The 15,919-nt window shown below is 36.0% G+C and overlaps 1 protein-coding gene across 4 annotated transcripts in view; it reads right to left on the reverse strand.

Annotated features, from left to right (window-relative positions):
* Positions 1 to 15,919, reverse strand: part of LOC113112125 (signal transducer and activator of transcription 5B-like) — a 37,413-nt gene that overhangs the window by 20,034 nt on the left and 1,460 nt on the right. For 2 of the 4 annotated variants that reach the window (XM_026277573.1, XM_026277574.1), the window contains exons 2-7: positions 5,836 to 5,971; positions 5,574 to 5,730; positions 2,842 to 2,931; positions 2,577 to 2,751; positions 1,185 to 1,315; positions 876 to 1,027 (exon numbers count right to left, since the gene is read on the reverse strand). In XM_026277573.1, coding sequence (XP_026133358.1) covers positions 876 to 1,027; positions 1,185 to 1,315; positions 2,577 to 2,751; positions 2,842 to 2,931; positions 5,574 to 5,730; positions 5,836 to 5,971 — 841 coding nt within the window. Of the gene's footprint in view, positions 1 to 875; positions 1,028 to 1,184; positions 1,316 to 2,576; positions 2,752 to 2,841; positions 2,932 to 5,573; positions 5,731 to 5,835; positions 5,972 to 14,597; positions 14,723 to 14,806; positions 14,944 to 15,919 lie in introns of those variants that run through there. The other 2 variants (XM_026277575.1, XM_026277576.1) reach the window with 2 other exon arrangements.

Here is a 15,919-nt window from a genome sequence, read left to right on the forward strand (position 1 = left end):
AAGGGATGTCTTTAATAAACAGAAGGGTAAATACAAAATAAACAGTCTTGTGAGACAAACAAAACAAAACAAAAGAGGGAACCGGATGAAACGGGAACTCGGAGGAACGAGAAGGTAAGGGGAAGTCTCGGGAGACAAGAGCATTAGACACATAGGGTAAAGACTCCATCCAGATGACAAAGAAAGACAGCTATACATAGGGAGACTAATGACAAAGGATTGTCAGCACCTGTGTGATTTAATTGGAGTGCAATTACTGTGAAGACAGAACCAGACTAGAGGAAATAAAGTGCCTATGGTGAAGTGCCTAAGGAGAAGTGAGCTCACTAGGGAACACCCAGGAAAACAGAGACTGACAGCGTGACACATATGCAATAATTGTTTATGGTCCATTAAACAAACATGAAAAACATTATTTAAACACTTTCCAATAAAGATCTGTAAAGCTTATTTGGATTTTACAGAATTATCTTAAAATATATATATTGATTTTTTGCTTTTAACTAGTATTTATACATATAGGTTGGAATGTTAAATTTCATTTTATTAACTAGTATTTTACATTATTTCTGAATGCAATAATAAAATGCAATATATATGTTCTTCACTCTCATCAGTTTAACTGTGACGCAGTGTGACTTATATTCAGGTGCAACTTTTTTATCAGAAAAATATGACAATTTATACTGATTTACACTGATAACTAACGTCTCGATATTTCAATAGTTGATGGAAACCATGTAAGCTGCCTTTTTGTATGGTTTGGAACAGGCCTTAGGATTCCTGCCAAGGTAAGTCATATTAATTAGCTTATAAAAAGAAAAGTCTAAGGTAAGCCCTCAGGCCCTGTATGTATACTGTGTATACATCAGTACCAGGCTTGCAGTATGTCCAGTCCTCCCTCTGATGGTCCTCCATTGCCGGCGAGCTGCTGTCGTCTCTTCCACTGAATCAGTTCATCATCTATGATTACAGTTTGCTGCTTCCTCAACAGAGCTAGAGTGCTCTGATGCTTCTCTGCCAATTCCTATGCACAAACATACATTATGTTATTCAACCATTGCAGAATATGAAGGAAATTTTTGATTCTGGTTTACACCAAATGTTTGTTACTAAATTCATATTGTCATAAGGAATAAAAAACAGACAGACAGACAGATGTGTATCATGTGGATTAAGTTCACCTGTCTGTATTTCTGTAAGGTATTGGCCTCTCGTGTGAGCCAGCCCTCTAGCGTTGACTTCCTGCTCTGCAGACCCGATTCTCTCTGAACACGCTCAGCTGGAGGAAGGCTGGCCAAACTACTCAATTGTGCTATATGACAAAGAGAAAACTTTAATTAATCAATTAAAAATCACAAGCTTATTTTTTGCCCCCACATTGGAAATCACTATGGACATCAGACCAGGCAATATTGTCCCAAGATTTGTAAATAAAAAAAACATAAATTTAGAAGCAATAATCTATTTTCTGCCCTGTTTTGACCCCCCTCATCGAAACACTCTGTTTGAATAGGCGTGGTGGATTGTAAACTTGGAAGTAATTAATTTTAAATGAATTTTTTTTTATAAAAAAATGTAAAAAAAGCCTTTTCACATTGAATACGTAAATTGGCGCAAATGTTCAGGTGCAATAACGCTTTTTAATCTAAACAATAGATCTCTAATGGAGCTATTCACACTAAGATCGATCATCCGAGGCACAAAAAAGCAAGGTTGTTTTTGTTGTCCTGTGTGTCTATTTTTTTTCCCCGTCACTCTGCAATGAAATGGGCCGTCCAGTGAGATTTGAGCTCACGTGCCCGGAGCAGCAGCTGTTGCACAAAAAAGGATGTGAATGGTGGCACTGTTTCGAAACCCACTGTTAACCATCACCGAAGAAGAGTATCCGCATGAGGGAAGAGAGTGGAAGCTGAGTTCTTTGGTAATTGAGAATAGATTTATCATATGTTCTTTATACAGAATTTAATTTCTATTAATTCTCAACTGAATCACATGATCTGAAGAGCAATATCCATTTTATTCCACGTGTGCGAGTAGGAGAGCATTCACTCATCACTCATGATCTTGATTAATAATCAGCAGTGGTTCTTGCTCCACCACCTTTGTGTCATATCATTGACGACAGTCCCATATTACTGAACCAATGCTGTTCCAACAACAGGTGCAAACATGTCAGCACAGTTTTAGGAAACAGCTTTCTAGGAAATATGCGTCATACTATGATTATTTGGCCGGTGTTGTGCCGTTGTTGCACTCCAGTGCAACTACTAAATCAACATGTGACTCCCCTATTGAACTAAAAGGTTCATGTTAATGCATCATTACTTTAATTTAGCCATTAGGCTGCTTTTACTTGCTGAGTCACCAAAAAAGCAAAAACATATTCTTTCCTTATTTGTAGACATCAAATGTCTGTCATATTTTCATTTCATATTGCAAGGTTTTGCTGATTTGCTTGCCAGCCAATCGGAATCATGCATTCAGGGCGGTTGTAGTACAACATGGAATAAACTCACTGTGTATGATACATAAATGATACTGGATGTGCAGACTGAGACAGCGTATGTTCATACCCTGTATCCTTAAGCTTTCCTGGTACTGAATGATGAAGTATTCTTGACTGTGCTGCAGCTTGCGAAGGTCGTTTTCTGTGTCCTGTGTCATTACACGTAGCTCCTCAAATGTCTGGTTGATCTGCTGATATTTCTGAGAGGTCCCATCTACCGGACCTGACCCCGAGCTGCTGGCCTGATAACCATCGAGATATCACTTGCTCAAATCCAATTATGACATTTTCCGTGTAAATAAACAACCAATGAAGCTGCATGTGTGACTTACGTTGGATGCTTCCTGTACAAGTCTTTGCTCAGTGTACAGGATGTGTTTAACACACCGCACAAGCTCCAGAGGGCAAGGGTCATACGAACTCTAAAAAACACAGGATCATCATGGGTATAAACTGAATTCAACAGATGTACAAATCTTTTGGAACGAAATATGAAGCATACATTTCACTTCAGTCTTTGTGTTTTTTACCAAACAAAAGTTTTTTTGTTTTTAAAACAGATTTGAAGCAGAATTAGCGATATAGCGATATATTGTTGTCCTTCATGTGATACGAGAATAAATATCAGGCACCAGATATCAATATTTTATTACTACAATAAGGCGCTCTAAATAGATTTTCCTACTCCCAATGTCTAAAAATGTGTGGAAATTGTGAAAAAAAGTGATTTTTGCATTCTATGGCACATTTAAATAAATTCAATGGACATAGGCTGAAGTAGTTTAAGTCTTTGGTTCTTTTAATTGTGATGATTTTGGCTCACATTTAACAAAAACCCACCAATCTCCCACCATCTCAACAAATTAGAATATGGTGACATGCCAAGCAGCTAATCAACTCAAAACACCTGCAAAGGTTTACTGAGCCTTCAAAATGCTCTCTAAGTTTGGTTCACTGGGCTACACAATCATGGGGAAGACTGCTGACCTGAGAGTTGTCCAGAAGACAATCATTGACACACTACACAAGGAGCTACTAACATTCATTGCCAAAGATGCTGGCTGTTCACAGAGTGCTGTATTCAAGCATGTTATAAGAAAGTTGAGTGGAAGGAAAAAGTGTGGAAGAGAAAGATGCACAACCACCCGAGAGAACCGCAGCCTTATGAGTATTGTCAAGCAAAATAGATTTAAGAATTTGAACTTCACAAGGAATGGACTGGGACTGGGGTCAAGGCACACAAATGTGTCAAGGAATTTGGCTATAATTGTCATATTCCTCTTGTTAAGCCACTCCTGAACCAGAGACAATCAGAGGCATCTTACTCGGGCTAAGGAGAAGAAGAACTGGACTGTTGCCCAATGATCTAAAGTCCTTTTCAGATGGGAGCAAGTTTTGTAAACCAAGGTCCTAGAGTCTGGAGAAAGGGTGGAGAAGCTCAAAGCCCAAGTTGCTTTAAGTCGAGTGTTAAGTTTCCACAGTCTGTGATGATTTGGGGTGCAACGTCATCTGCTGGTGTTGGTCCATTGTGGTTTTAAAAAAACCAAAGTCACTGCACCCGTTTACCAAGAAATTTTGGAGCACTTCATGCTTCCTTCTGCTGACCAGCTTTCTGAAGACGCTGATTTCATTTTCCAGCAGGATTTGGCACCTGCCCACACTGCCAAAAGCAGCAAAAGTTGGTTAAATGACCACGGTGTTGGTGTGCTTGGCCAGCAAACTCACCAGATCCGAACCCCATAGAGAATCTATTGGGTGTTATCAAGAGGAAAATGAAAAACAAGAGACCTAAAAATGCAGATGAGCTGAAGGCCACTGTCAAAGAAACCTGGGCTTCCATACCGCCTCAGCAGTGCCACAAACTTATCTGCATGCTGAATTTGAGGCAGTAATTAAAGCAAATATTGAGTACATGTACAATAAATTAACATACTTTCCGGAAGGCCAGCAATTCACTAAAAATGTTTTTTTTTTATTGATCCCATGAAGTATTCTAATTTATTTAGATTGGTGGGTTTTTGTTAAATATGAGCCAAAATCATCACAATTAAAAGAACCAAAGACTTAAACTACATCAGTCTGTGTGCACTGAATTTATTTAATACACAAGTTTCACTATTTTAGTTGAATTACTGAAACAAATGAACTTTTCCATTAAATTCTAATTTATTGAGATGCACCTGTATATAGGTTATTTATAAAGTTGATGAGCAGTTAAATGTGTTGGTTTACACACAAAGACAAGAGTAACCTTTTAATAATTCTAGGAATCAAATGATTAATTTTCATGTTAAATTAGATTTACAGAACTTTTGTGCTGTTTTCTAACAGTTTGATTTGAATAAAGAGAGAAAACTAGCAATTAACCTTTTCACAGCCATTTTGATTTCATAGACCGATATCATGATGTATCATTATAGAATTGTCTAGTAATATACTGATTATCACAGAATAACTGTATCTTGATATTATTGTTATCGTGAGCCATGTGTTGTAAATCATATCGTTTCGTCAGGTACCCCTTCGATTCCCACCCCTAATTAGCACACACAAACATTACCATCAACACAAATTTGTTTTAGTGTGTTAAGAGCGTTTCAGGTTATCCTTTATTCTGATGGTCCACTTTAGATATTTTACCAACTACAAGTAACTTTGCAAGTAACTCTCATCAGAGTATAAGTTGACTGCAGTAGAAGACCTCTGCTCCAAATTCATAAGATTCTCACAATGCAGGCCAGACTTTGGACATCCCTGCTCTATACAATGGAATACATACATAGACTGGAAAAAACTAATAGTTAGGCTAATAGTTTGGCTTGTAATATTCATATCCTATTTGGCTCAACTGATGAAACATTTTGATGAAATTATTTTGGAGTGAACTTTTCTGACATCACTGCTTTGACCTCAGTATATTTATCCTTGATGAAATTGTGACTACGGTATTTAGGATTTTTTTTTTTATAAAAAAATTGCTGCTGTCCAAATGAAAACTTCCACTGGGAAGGAAATACAGAGACCCGACCTCTCGTAAAACAAACTGTAATTGATTTTCGTTTACCTTCAGCTGTGTGGCATAATGTCCCAGTTTGATTTTCAACAAGAAACCATCTTCACCCATCTGATGCTCTGCCTTCCTCTGGAGTTCCTGGATCAGTCCATCCAGCAGACCTTTTGCTTTAAACTCGTCCTGCTGGTTCTCCAGGTCGATGGCATCCCTGCATACAACAAACACTCTTCAGTCCATTTTATGCCTTGCTACAATATTAAATACATTCTTTATTACACAGATCTGAGATGCTAGTGGAGCAAAAAAAGCTCACCATGGCTGAGCCTCCAGCCACTGTGCCAGGTAGTGGCGCACCTCAATGGGGAAATGCTGGCCATAGAGAGACTGCATCTGAAGCAGGGCATCCCCCTGCAGCTGCTGAGCCTGAATCCACAGCGCCATACCTGGCTCTGAACAGACAGATGGAGATGTGCACTTGTAACTTTAAGAATGGTATGAAAACTGTGTCCCACAATGAAATGTGCTCAACATGACCTTCTGTTTACAGCCTTTGATGAAAGCAAAACTGGATTAAAAATGCTAATTTATTTATTTGACAAGATGGTGGCTAACCGCTCACTGATCCACTCAAGACCAGAAAAGTCCATAAAACCATCTTTTTTATTTTATAAATTGCATCATGCAAAAAATGTGAAATGCATGTGAATTAAAAACAGGTAAACACGGGCAAACAAGCAAACGTTTCAGCACATTGCTCCCTTTAGTGCTCACTTAACAAACAAGATTCACCCTTTATAAGGAGGTCAGCCATTTAAGACAATCATCTGAATTCAATTATCTCAGGTAAACCACAATTATCACAAGAATTATTCCAAGAAGAATGTAACATTCACATATATACAGCAGAATATTACAAGTATACAACTTAAAAAAATGACCAAACAGTTATTTTTTTTTTTTTAAACAGAGAGTTCTAGTTCTTCATTCACTTCATTCTTCATGTTCATGTGATTATTCAATTTCATGCAAATTTGTGCAAGCTTCTTGGTTCTTAGTAAATGGTTTTATTTTACAAAAAAAAAAAACTGTATGCAGAAGACAGGTAAAGAAAATAATGAAAGCATTGTGGTACACAAATAAAATGTAAATAAAAAAATATTAAAGCATGTATTACACACACTTAAGCACACAGTTGGATACAGACACTTACAATACAAGGAGCAGGCACATCATAGATGAAACTGTGGCATTTCTGTTTAAGTGATTACATTTTTAGTTTTTGTCTGTCTGTTGGAGTTTTTTTAAATTATTACATTTGTACTTCTGTTGGAGAGATTTAATACATCTTTAAATATATGCTTATATTGAAGTGTTTTAATTCAATAAATGTTAGCTGGTTATGAGTTCACAGTAGTGTTGTCAAAAGACCTGGTACTTCGGTACCAAGTCGGTACTAAACAAAATGAAAATGTGACGGTACCAGGTTTCTTTAAGTACCCGTGGTACCAAGTACCCGCTCAACCCGGTTCTCGACGCATACAGCGCTATGATTTCCGCGAAGCAGAAAACGCAGATGGAATCTCAAAATCCAGTCATGATAATGAAACATACATTTTAATATGGACAATCACGGAAAGTGTCAAAGTTAGCATCAATTAATCAAATCAAATCTCCATATGGAACATTATCTTTAAATGTTAAGCCGCAAAATTTGGTTGAAATCTGAATCCTGCATGTTCTGCATGACTCTGTGTGACGCTTGCAGTAATTTCAGAATCTGCCGTCTCAATGAGGACATTAATACATAATTAATACCATTTCATCTGAGTAAAACCAGTGTCAAAATATAAGGAAAGCCCGTCAAAATAAAAGTTCATTTTTACACAAAGGCATTGTGCTAGATATTACTATTATTTAGTAGAATGTATGTGATACTGCTACTACTGTGGAAAAAATTAATAAAACTTTATTTTTTAAAGAAATAAATCACAAAAATTTTTCCATGTTTAAAATGTAAATGTTTACATTTCATTAATTAAAAGACAAATTAAATTTGGGTGAAACTTGGTACCGTTACAACACTAGTTCACAGTTTATTTGACTGATTACAGATCAATGATCTCAGGTTATTTGTTAGATGTCCTTCTGGAGGAAATCGTATTTTGTAAGCACATACTAGATAAAAATGTGCGCTCCACTTTACCAGACGCAGTGTCCCAATATACCTGAATAAGCCAAAAAAAAAAAAAAAAAGGTGCTTAACATTTTCGAAACACTGTATTTTTAAACCAACAACCAATATTCTATCAAAAACATACAGAGAAATACAAGAGACTTTGTTTAAAACAGTGGTTTAAAGCACCTTTTCGGCATGATGTGCCATTTTTTATTTTTCTGGTTAACCACTGTGCTAACCCCCCTCCCCTCGTATTCAAACGGTACATAATTTTTTTTTTTTTAAATGATACAATAAAAAATGCGTTTTTAAACTAGTTTATGCAATTGGTTTCTGAATATTTTTTAATAATTTTTTTTTTTTTTACTTTTTGCATTAAAACAGTTGTAAAACAGCTGCTTTAATTGATGCATGTGCTGCCACGCGAATTTTATTAATCAATACTGAATCGCTACATTATATTTCTCAACAACAAGGTGTCAAAATCGCTTCATTGTTTGTAGAGAGAGACAGATGCAGACAATTTACACATCTCTCTCCCTCTCACTCTTTCTCTCAAAATGGCCATATTTGAGAACATTTTTCATCACTGGATATAGCTGTCGGTCATTTAACATTTATATCGTAAAACGTATTATTAAAAGTTGACTAATATTAAATGATTTGCAGCTTCATCTTACCTCGCTTTCTTTAACGTTAAACTGATGCTTTGCGCTTTGCTTCTGTGAACAGTAAACCCCACCTACTTTGATTTGATTGGCCATCTCAGTCATTTTGACATTGACAAGCACTGTTAGACCGCTGAGGCTTTGATCTGGAGCACCTAGTATGTGCAGCTTTCACGCACACATCTGTAGACTAGCGTTAATTACTAAAGTTAGTTATCACACTTTAATAGTATTTATAGCTCCTAACAGGTAGGGCTGTGCAAAAAATCGAATGCGATTTTCATGCACATCTCATAAGTAAAGACGCTCCTGTAATTAGAAGTATATCTCCAGCATGTGTGTTCAGATCATAGTTGCCAGGTTTTCACAACAAATCCTTCCCCATTTCTTCTCAAAACTAGTCCAAAACTAGCCAAAATCGCGTTTCCAGGAGCTTCCACGATAAAAAAGAAATGCTTTGCGGGGTTAAATTTTACGTTTAATGGCATGGTTGCCTTGGTAAAATTCGCATTTTAGGGGCTAAATATCACGTTATTGGTATTGTCGCTTCGACCCGCGGACATGAACAACCACAGACTTGGCAACATTGGTTGGCATTTACTACACAGAGCCGTAATTAACTTACAATCTACACAAAATCGATTTTAAAATCGGTGGGGATTCTTTGTCGATTTTGAAAGCGATTTTGTGTTAGTTGTCGGTAGACTACGGCTCTGTGTAGTAAGTGCCGCTACACCTGAACCAGTGTTGCCAAGTTTGCGGTTGTTTTCCATGTCCGCGGTTCGAAGTAGCCCCAATACCAATAACGTGATATTTAGCCCCTAAAATGCTAATTTTACCAAGACAACCATGCCAAAAAACAAAACGTATATTTTAACCCCGGGAAGCAATTTTTTTTTTATCTGGGAACCTCCTGGAATCGCGATTAGTTTTGGACTAGTTTTGAGAAGCAAAAGGGCATGATTTGTTGTGAAAACATGGCAACGCTGATCTGAACACACGTGGTGGAGATAATACTTCTAATTAAAGGAGCGTCTTTACTGATGAGTTGTGCATGAAAATTGCATTTGATTTTTTGCACAGCCCTACTAACAGGCTGTGTGACTATGAGAAGTTGTTACCTCAAAATGTACATAAGTATGCAGTTTTCCCTATTGCTCGCATGCCAGCGATTATCCCTCTGTGTGCCACTGTTGGCATGCGTGCCGTAGGTTGCCAACCCCTGGTTTAAAGTAGAGGTCGGCCGATATATCATTTTTTTAATATATCGGCATCGGCCGATATCCGTGTTTAGTAGCACCGATTTAAAGTCAGGCACGTCGGCGGGCAGCCCCGTGTTATTGGTGCGGTGGAAAGTGCTGCTGCTGCCACTGCATGTGAAGCACCCCAAGCCAAAACTTTTGGAAGATTCAACAACAGACCTGGGAGATAAAGGTAGTAGTCTAGATGGAAACTAGAGGTCCACGCGCACCCCCCGGCTTTTTTTATGCCATCTGATTTTTTAAAATCCTTAAAGTGTCTATTTTCATAATCTGCCAGGTGCCAAGCTGAAATAATGTCCCAAAGGGTTCTTTTTTAACCCTTTGCTGCACCCGACCGGAACCCGAAAAATCTAAAAGTGATATAGAAAGTGGCATAACATTATAAGTAAACAACATACAGAGACAAATGAACACATTTTCCCATACAATTCTGACCCCAGGAATTTAATGGAATTGTTATTTTTGACATTTGACAACATATTGATCTCATTTCTGGACAAAAATATAAAAAAATGGCCAAAGATGTGTAGAGGATCAACTATTTTTTCGTTTTCTCAAGCGCATAGGGTGATTTTTTTTCCACAACATATTATTTCTTTATCATTCAAGTGTCTATTTTAAGATTCAATTGGGTACCAAGCTGAAATAATCTCCAAAATGCTTGATTTTTAACCCTTTGCACCTAGATTGTCAATGCTGAACTCTTTTTGATACAGGCATTTGATTTTGATATTTACTAAAGCAATTTTCTGTCTTTCTAGCTCACAACCATCCTTTCACATCTAGGACACTCAAAAACATATGACTTCAGTATGAAACTTGAGACAGCAATGACAGAAAAGACAGAAAGACAGATTTTTTTTTTTTTGCTTCGATAGAGGAGTCGAAGTGTAGCACAAAGGAGGATGTGCTTTGGGAGTTTGCACTTGCTGTTAGTTGCTGCTCGACACACATCTTTTGTAATCGAATAGACTAGCCTCTGTGTCTTCTCGCACTTTTCGCCATCAAGTGTCCCAGTCACCAATGAGCTCGGAAATTGTACAAGATGCTCTGGAAGAAGCAAGTCCATCTTCACAGCATCTAGCTCCTGTGCTGTCGGGGGCCATGGTAGCTCTTTGACTCTTTGAATGCCTTTATAATGTGAAAATGGAGGGTGAGTGCTGCTTCTTGAAGTTTGTCAGCTGTTCCAAGTTTGTATGCACATCCAACTACTTCATCTACAGAAAACACTGATTGGGAAACAAGAAGGAACATCATCTTGGAGCTCATAGATTGAACTGACAGTGATTTGACATGGCGCAGAGAGTCCCTTTTCAATGATAATGATTCACCAGATGTAGAAGCCTTTGACACTTGTAAACGATTTACTTTCCCTGTAAAGCTTTTATAGCAATATTGGTGTAAGCCAAGTGTATCCAAAGACAAGTCCTCTAATTTCAATGGAATCTGTTCACAAATATCCCTCATGTGGTATGGTGAACTGATGTCTTCACAGAGTTTCATATCTCATATCCGCCACCCAACTAAGTTACCAACACTGCTAGTCAAGAATACAGATTCGATTTCCGAAAGCCTGTGACTATGGTAAAAACTGTTAAAAAATCACTTTAAGTTATGACTACAAAGGTATATTTTAATTATAGTTTCAAATACTTACTGAAATTTTTCCAAAAGAGAGAGTAGTGGGAGATGGTGATCTGCAGGTATGAACCAACGACCATCAACTGCCAACTGCAAAGCCCCAAAAATCTAAAACTTGCAGTTTATGCTCAGTCAACTTTTTGTACCATTTTGGATTTTTTTTCTGTAGTTTTTTATTTATTTATTTAAGCTAATTTGCTTTGTTTTGTTAACTTCAAAAGTAAAACTATTTTAATTATCTTCAGGTTCAGGATAGGTGAAGTAAAAGGTTCAAATAAACCCTATTTCAGCCTGCTAAGTATAATAAAAATGCTGTCAAATGAACTTTTTTTGCTCTTTTTGACCACAGATGGTCAAGATGTTATAAAACATGACAAATAACAATTTCTGGGGTCAGAATTGTATTGAAAAATGTGTCCATTTGTCTCTGTGAGTTGTTTACATCAAAAGTTATGCCACTTTAAATCATATTTAGATTTTTCGGGTTTGGTGCAAAGGGTTAAAAAATCAAGCATTTTGGAGATTATTTCAGCTTGGTACCCAATTGAATCTTAAAATAGACACTTGAATGATAAAGAAGTAATAAAGTAAAAAAAAAAATCACCCTATGCGCTTGAGAAAACGAAAAAATAGTTGATCCTCTACACATCTTCGGCCATTTTTTTCTATTTTTGTCCAGAAGTAAGGTCAATATGTTGTCAAATGTCAAAAATAACCATTCCATTAAAGTCCTGGGGTCAGAATTGTATGGGAAAATGTGTTCATTTGTCTCTGTATGTTGTTTACTTCTAATGCCACTTTCCATATCACATATTAGATTTTTCGGGTTCCGGTCGGGTGCAGCAAAGGGTTAAAAAAGAACCCTTTGGGACATTATTTCAGCTTGGCACCTGGCAGATTATGAAAATAGACACTTTAAGGATTAAAAAAAATCAGGTGGCATAAAAAAAGCCGGGGGGTGCGCGTGGACCCCTATTTTCATCTAGACTACAGTCAGAGAATTTCACTCTGTAAATGGGGTGGAGAAGTTGGCAGCTGTAACAAACACTGCAGCGTCACTGAGTGCTCCGTTACTCCGCCCCGCTCACAGACAGCACCGTGCTCGGAGAGACAGCTGTGCTGGAGCTGCCCAGAACAGTGAATGACATTGGTTCGGGAGCATGGTTTGATGCAGACAATAACCAGTTTTTCATCCAACTTATTTGTATTTAGGGATGTCAGTATTTGATAATTTCCATGATCGATCGTCGTTTAAATTAACGATCAAGTAATAACGTTAATGCTGCACTTTCTAAAATTTTATTTATTTAAATGTATATTTAAGTTTACATTTATGTTCCAACACACTTGAAAAATTCTACTTGATAAATGTAAATGCTCTTAAACTTTTATGTAAATGATTGACTGATGATTGACTGAATTTATATTTAATACTTGGTCAGTTTATTGATTTGTTTGGTTAACTTTGGATAATTTTTTTATTTTAATACCGTGCAGTGCACTAAATTAAGATTCAAGAGATGATTCAAGTCAGTGCTCAATAAATGATGATAAGTTTAGAAAAAATTAGTTGTGGATCCACTTATTATTAGTGTGACATTTTAGCATGCAAATCAAACTCCAAGATATCGGCCCTAAAAATCGGCAGCTCATATCAGCCATCGGCTGACCCTGACCTCTAAACATCGGCATCGGCTATAGAAAAACCCATATCGGTCGATCTCTAGTTTAAAGCATAAATAGTGTTGGTAGAACAGATTTATCTGTGTTTAATACACAGTTTATCAAAAAGTGTCCCAATTTTGCTGATTTTACCCTATGTGATACTCTCCAAAATGACGCTATAGGGTGATGTGGAGGGGACAAATTATTAAATAAAGTCAATCATTTTGTTTTCTTTGCACACAAAAAAGTATTCTCGTAGCTTCATTAAATTACTGTTGAACCACTGATGTCACATGGAGTATTTTAACAATGTCCTTGCTGTGCTTCTGAGCCTTGATCGTGTTAGGATCCTTGCTGTCTATGGGAGGGTCAGAGAGCTCTCAGAATTCATCAAACATATCTTAATTTGTGATTCAAAGTTTCCTTACAGGTTTGGAACAACATGAGAGTGAGAAATAATTAATGACCGAATTTTAATTTTAGAGTGAACTATCCCTTTAAATTCTTACTGTAGTCACAACATGGAGGACAAGATCATAGCAACCTCCATTTTATGCTGACTTTAAAACTAGATGGAATAATTGCTCAATAGATGTCTCAACAGTAGCATGCTACACTGTCATCGTATTACTTCTTGACGTCGCTTGTTTAATTCAGTGACTATCCTGAAAATAGACAGTTATTATTTGTGCACTTTTGTGTAAAAACAGCTGAACTTCCGGCAGTCCCATCAATCGGTCAAAAATAAAAAATAAATAAAAAAAAAACATCATACAAAATGGCTTCAGCTTCATTCATCACACTAGAAATGGGATGTCAAGTCAAGCACACTGCATTATGGGATGAAATACTTTTGGCACAGATCATTCAGATATTCTATGCATACTTGAACTGTGCATACAGTATTTGTTCTATGAATCTGTAGACACAATACAAGTAGTATGTTGTTCAAAAAGCATTCAAGTTAAAGTTACTGCAAAAAAAAAAAAAAAAAAAAAGACCGTCGTGTTTCAACTAATTTTATGTTTTTGACAGGCTAACGATGTCCAAATATGCTGCATCTACCCACACACACTAGAGAGTATCATGCTATTTTCGATGAAGCGTGTAAGGCAGTAAGTTACTGTAATGCCACCATGATAACATCACTGTACCATAGTAAATCACGTTAACAGTTACTCTTTGTATGGTTATAACGCCAAAAACTGATATTTAGGTAGTTAGCTCAAAAGCTTTTTAGATACACAAATTAATTAAGCTAATATATATATATATATATATATATATATATATATATATATATATATATATATATATATATATATATATATATATATATATATAATGTGTTTGTATTCCTGTTGTTATACCAGACTAATACAGCATCAGCATATTCAAACATTAGCATCAACACAACTTGTTGCTTTGAAGTCAAGAAGTGAGTAACGTTAAACGCTAAGACTACAAGTAAACTAAAATGAAACATTACCGAAATCATTTTTACGGTATGAAACCTCTACACATTACACATTTATTTCCAGACGATTAATTTGACGGCTCGTGAAATGTTTAGTTAGCTTTAGCACTTAGCACTGGCAGCTAGCATTAACGTTAGCTCGACTCTATAGATAAAACATACAAATACAAGTGTTTAAAAATGTACCGTTTAACGTTAACTCCGACAGTTTACCTGTGCCATAAACCGTGTAAGACTGAATGTGTGGCTAACATTAGATATCTCACACATTATCACTCACTGGAGCAGATTAACGTCTGCTAAGCTAACTAGTGAAAGTACTTTATAATGCACAGTCAGCAAAAACAAATCCCATTAAAAACAGCTCAGTAATACATGTGATAAAACGTGCTCACAGCATTAACGGAGACCTGCAGGAGAAGGATTTGATGATGATTTGTAGACGTTAAATGTTTGACAGGGTTTATCCATCCATGAGCTCAACTGTACAAAAACCAACAGTAACTCTGAGCAGAACACACCTACACTGACATCTGCTGACCACCACAATATCTTATTTTTCTTATGTTGTTTCTTATTTATTCGTTTAATTATATTTGTTGTTGTTTTTGTTGTTGTTAAATTATTTATTTAAATTGTTAATCTACTTTTTTATATACTAGAGTTTAGATTGTTTTGTTTATGTATCTACTGAATGAGTTGATTGGGTTAAAATGTGTTATAACAATTAATAAACGTACTATAACAAAAATAAATAATATTTTATTTTCACAAAGCGGATTATTTATAAAGTTAAATAGTTATAATGAATAAGATATGTAGTATGTGTAAGAGTAATGCGGCAAATGCATACATGAAAATAATTATTGTGAGAAATATGAGACAGTATGCAGATTTCTTACAGTTTGTGAGAAGTTTGGAAGGTGAATAAGCAGAATGTCAGTTATTATTAAAACAATTGGGTCTTGAAAAAATCAACACTAAATACATAAATCACCCACACACATTGTCTAAAACCTGTATGACTTTTTTTGTGGAACACATAAGAGATTATTTTAAAGAAAATTTGTTAAAAAAAAGGTTTGTGCTCATTGAATATACATTTAAAAAGTAATACAAGAGATTTCTATTATTTTTATGTATGCCTTATGGGGTGAAGTCATCATATTCAATGATTTAAGACCAATATAACGTTTGCCAACTTTGTTGGCCTGGCTTAAGTAGTTTTATTTTTGAAATTGGTTGATTCAATCACACAATTGAGGTTTTAAGGATCCAACAATTAATTTATAATCCTGTAAATCCTGATATTCAATATAATAGTATTTTTTTTATTTATTTTTTTTATGTATCAGTTTACTGAACTTTTACATGTTACAGATAAAAAAATAATAATAATAATTTCAAGGAAAGTTTGGTGTTTTATGTTGCCTATAATACATAATACATATATAAGTGTTTTATGGCTAATATAATATACTATAGTCAGAATATGGAGGTCATAGTGC

This window comes from Carassius auratus, chromosome 12 (genome assembly GCF_003368295.1).
Source record: "Carassius auratus strain Wakin chromosome 12, ASM336829v1, whole genome shotgun sequence".
Lineage (NCBI taxonomy): Eukaryota > Metazoa > Chordata > Actinopteri > Cypriniformes > Cyprinidae > Carassius > Carassius auratus.